Source organism: Mus pahari, chromosome 6 (genome assembly GCF_900095145.1).
Source record: "Mus pahari chromosome 6, PAHARI_EIJ_v1.1, whole genome shotgun sequence".
Classification (NCBI taxonomy): domain Eukaryota; kingdom Metazoa; phylum Chordata; class Mammalia; order Rodentia; family Muridae; genus Mus; species Mus pahari.
This window is the reverse complement of record NC_034595.1, coordinates 106,336,528-106,341,366: the sequence shown is the minus strand read 5'-3', so window position 1 is coordinate 106,341,366 and position 4,839 is coordinate 106,336,528. Positions and strand designations below refer to the sequence as shown.

General features: G+C 45.3%; 1 protein-coding gene across 1 annotated transcript in view; it reads right to left on the bottom strand.

The window, feature by feature from the left end:
• Cfap74 (cilia and flagella associated protein 74) overlaps positions 1–4,839 on the bottom strand; it is a 61,627-nt gene that overhangs the window by 21,646 nt on the left and 35,142 nt on the right. Inside the window, exons 18-19 of the mRNA XM_029540404.1 lie at positions 2,622–2,701; positions 1,761–1,883 (exon numbers count right to left, since the gene is read on the bottom strand). Of these exons, the coding sequence (XP_029396264.1) occupies positions 1,761–1,883; positions 2,622–2,701 (203 nt within the window). The remainder of the gene's footprint in view (positions 1–1,760; positions 1,884–2,621; positions 2,702–4,839) is intronic.

Sequence of the window (4,839 nt, the reverse complement as noted above, 5' to 3'; positions counted from 1 at the left end):
GAAAATGCCTTGCAGCTGGATCTCATGGAGGCATTTCCCCAACTGAAGCTCCTTTCTCTGTGATAACTCCAGCCTGTGTCAAGTTGACACAAAACTAACCAGTACAGATACCGTCCCTCTGTCTTTTGGTTAGTTTGGTTAAGGGTTTGTCTATCTTGTGGATTTTCTCAAAGAACCAGCTCTTTGTTTCATTGAGTCTTTGTATTGCTGTCTTTGAATTGAGCTCTCCGTTGGGTTGTTTCCTGCTGTCTACTCCTCTGTGTGTTTGCTCTTTCGGGTGTGCTGTTGAGTCGCTTGTATGAAATCTCTCCAGGTTCATTATGAAGGCACTCAGTGCTATCAGCTTTCCTCTTAGCACCACTTTCATTGTGTCCCATAAGCTTGCACATGTTGTGCACTCTTTAGTTTTTTTCTTTCTGACTTGACCCAGTGGTCATTTGGTAGAGAGTTGATCAGTTTTCACGATTTTTTTTTTTCCTTCAGACAGGGTTTCTCTGTGTAGTCCTGGCTGTTGTGGACTCACTCTGTAGGTCAGACTGGCCTCACAGATCCATCCGTGTCTGCCTCCCAAATGCTAGGATTAAAGGTGTGGGACACCACTGCCTGGTTTAATTATTGATCTTTATTTTATGCGTGTGGGTGTGTTTCCTCCATGTATGTCTGTGCACCAATGTACATGCAGTGCCTGTGGAGGCCAGAAGAAGGCATCAGATACCCTGGAACTGGAGTTAAAGATGGTTGTGAATCAAACCTGGGTCTTCTACAACAACAGTCAGTGCTTTTAACCAGTGAGCCACCTCTCCAGCCCCCAAGATTGCTTCTTTACTCATTCTTGGGGAGTTCACATCATCTTCTCTGATCATAATTTAGTAAATCTATAAGATTATAAATTAAGGCTGGGTGTTGTGGCACACGCTTTTAATCCCAGCACTTGGGAGGCAGAGGCAGGAGGATTTCTGAGTTCGAGGCCAGCCTGGTCTACAAAGTGAGTTCCAGGACAGCCAAGGCTACACAGAGAAACCCTGTCTGGAAAAAACAAAAAATAAAAAAAATTAAAATTAAAAATAAAAAATAAATTAAGAAAGACATTTCTAATAATTAAGAGCAGGGGGTTTGGAGAAATAGCTCAATAGGTGAAAGACGGGCTGTGTAAGCATCGGGTCAGAGTTTGGGTTCCCAGCCTTCACAGAGAAGCCCAATGGGCATGGTGGCCCTCCTGTAATCCCAGGATGCAGAAGATAAGGGATCTCTTGAGCAAGCTGACTAGCTAGCTAGCTGCATCAGCATGCTCTGGTTCAAGTGAGAGACCTTGCGTCAGAATATAAAGTAAACAGCGATCAAGGAAGAAGCCCAGCATCAACCTTTGGCCTCTGTAAACAAACATGCATGCATGTTTATATACACATGTATGACCGTATGTATGAGCACTCATTCACAGGCATGTACACCAAATACAGCAAAACTTACAAACACGAGCATGGGCTGGAGCTCGAGGTGAGGCTCACTCACTGGCAGAGCGCTTGCTCAAGGGTCTCAGTTTTATCTCCAATGACAGATGTATAAATGGAGGAAAGGAGAGAGGGGAGAAAAGCAAAGTAGTCTGCATGTGCGCATGCATGTTATTAGCTGAGGTGTCAGCCGTCTGTGCCACCCACTAAAGATTTAAGCAAGAGCAAGTGGAAACCTCATGTCACCAAAAGCAGCTGTCTGATATCTAGCTGCAGAGACCAGTCAAATCAGGTAGCAGCAGGGGTACTCACCGTTGGACTCCGTGGATTCTTAAACATGACCTTGAATTTAGTTTGGACTTCTCCTGGGATAACTGGGGTGAAGGTAATGGGTACTTTGATGGAACTGAAGGGACCGATTTCCCCCTCTGTCACCTGTGTAAGGAGAGGAGGGCCACTGGGTCAGAACAGAGGTATTGTGGTTTTTATTAGGGTGTTTTCCACTAACCCTTTTGCTTGCTACCACTGCATGGGTGGGTGGTAGCAGGACCGTTTCCTTAGGGTGTCTGTTTGGTCACATACAGGTATTATTAGTTCTAAGGCTGTCTCTGCTCTTGAGTGCTTACTGCTGTGGAGTCCCAACAGACTGGAAGTTGGGGATCCACTCAACAGCGAGTCACCTGTGTGCTTTCCACACATCCTCAGCCCACCTCAGAAGCCACGCCCTTTTCACCAGCATTAGAAGTGGGAAGAGCTTGGTAGAAGCTGGCTGCATTTTCTATCTTGTGTATAGGACACGCAATTCCCTACCACCCTATCGGACCTCCAAGCTCCTGGAGTTTCAAAGATCCCATTCCTGAGTCTAAGGTTCACAGTCCACTTAGGCTGGGACAAGAAAAGCAGCCTGAACCCTTTCTCTGCATCTGCCTCCACATTTCGGCCCATTGTTGGTGTCCTCTCTAAGCTGGACCACACTTAGAAAACTGGCCCAGCTGCTTAGGTCCTCCCTACATTCGACATGGGGAAGGGGATACATTGGTATTAGACAATGGGTGCCTGGAGCCCCCCCCCCCAGAGCGTCACCCCATGAGAGTAGGGAGGTCATCGATTAGAGAGGGTGTGGCTAGGGCTGGAGAAAGATGAGCTGCTACTTGGTGGGACAGGTGGACTGACCTCCCCCAGTGTGATCTCTGCCTGCTCCTCACTGGGAATCATGGTCATGGCACTGACTGCAGCTGTAGTAACCTCTGTGTCTGGAAGACAAAGAAGCCTGTATCAATAATCAGTCTGGAAAAAAAAAGTCAAAGATCATCAGATTAAATAAACTGAGAATGAAGACTTTCTTGCTGCAAACTCTGAGGCACTGCTAAGAAAAAAAATAAAGATCATGAGACCCACTGGATCACCGTCCTTCTGGGTTGAAGACTCAATATGGCAAGATATTATTCCCAAACCGATGACATATTCAAAACTATACCAATTATATTCATCCCAGGCCTTTTTTCTTTGTTTTTCTTTTCTTTATTTTTGTTTTTTCAAGACGGTATGTCTGTGTATCTTTGGCTGTCCTGGACTTGATTCGTTTGAGGGCCAGGCTGGCCTCAAACTCATTGAGATCTGCCTGCCTCTGTTTCCACAGGACTGGGATGAGCCACCATACTCAGCCTTCTTTTTCTTTTTCTTTTTTTTAAGATAAGGTCTGGAGCTGGGCGCCTTTAATCCCAGTACTTGGGAGGCAGAGGCAGGCGGATTTCTGAGTTCGAGGCCAGCCTGGTCTACAAAGTGAGCTTCAGGACAGCCAGAGCTATACAGAGAAACCCTGTCTCGAAAAACAAAACAAAACAAAACAAAACAAAACAAAACAAAACAAAACAAAAGGTCTGGCTTAGCCCAAGGATGGCCTTGAACTCAATGACCTTCAACTCCTGATCCTAGGGATTATAGATATGTATCAATATACCAACATGTCTGGCTTTGTGTGTGTGTGTGTGTGTGTGTGTGTGTGTGTGTAAACCAAGAAACTAATTCTAAAATGTATCAGGTAATGCAAGGAACCAGTGTAATGCAAAGCAACTACTTTGAAAAAACAAAGGTGGTTAACAGGTACTTCCTGGCTTCAAGACTTAGTCTAAGTTAATGATAACTAAGAAAGTATATTAGTATAAGATAAATTGATCAACTGGTCAGAAAAGAGAGCCTAAAGTAGATTCCTGTTTAGATAGTCAACAGATTAGTAGCATAAGTAACCCATCTTTGTGTAACCCTGGCTGTCCTGGAATTTGCTTTGTAGACCAAGCTCAACTCAAACTCAGAGATCCATTTGCCTCTGCCTCCTGAATGCTAGGATTAAAGGTGTTTGCCGCCTCTGCCCAGCCCAAACATATATTTCAGTGGAAGTTTCAAGAACAAGAGGCTATCCACACAGAGACTGAAACTCAGTCCCTGCTTAGTGTCACATACAAAAGCTAATTTGTATGAGCCAGTGCTGAGGATACAGCTGCCTCTACATTGATGTCCCATCCTGTGTTCTAACCTGCCTGCAGCCAGTTTCCACAAAGGAAGTACATTCCCTATCTAGTCCTCTACTCTTGTGACCCCTTTGCTGACCCAGGTAAGGTTGATGGCCTGCTTCCTCCTGGGCATGACAATTATATCCATGTAAGAATTGAACAGAGAGATGGCAGGAAGACCCTCACTCACATCATTTCCTGCTGATGAGAATGATAAAAAGAACCCATCAAAGGCAAGCAAGAACAAAGTGTGCAATGGCAGGGTCATCGCACACACAGAATACGGAGAGGTAACTCAGCTTCAGTCTCACAGCGAGAGAACCTGTGCCCGTGCTAAGGGTGATTGATCTGTTGGAGATTCATGGGTTTTAAGTGTTGGGGCTCTGAGGCTTATGGGACAATCCCTCGGAATGAGCAGAGTTTAGACTACAGTAAACAGAGAGGAACTCCTCAACACAACTTTTTAAAAATTTGGAATAGACTACTGACTTAACTCTAAGGTGTATGTGTCACAGTTGTGCGACACTGGCACGGGGGTGGGGGTGGGGTGGACAGCTCAAAGGGCATACACACGGCCAAAGCAAATGGTAAGTTTGGAAATCTTAAAAAGTACAGCTGCATGTCTTTAGTCAAAGCACTCGGGAGGCATCGGCAGCTGGATCTCTGAGTTCAAGGCTAGCCTGGTTTACGGTGTGAGCTCCAGGATAGCTAGGGCTACAAAGAGAAACCTGTTTTGGAAAAAAAAAAAACCTGACAATACAAAACAAGAATCAAGGGAGGGAGGAGGAAGGGAAGATGAAAGGAAGGAAGGAAGGAAGGAAGGAAGGAAGGAAGGAAGGAAGGAAGGAAGGAAGGAAAGAAGGAAAAAAAGAAGGAAGGAA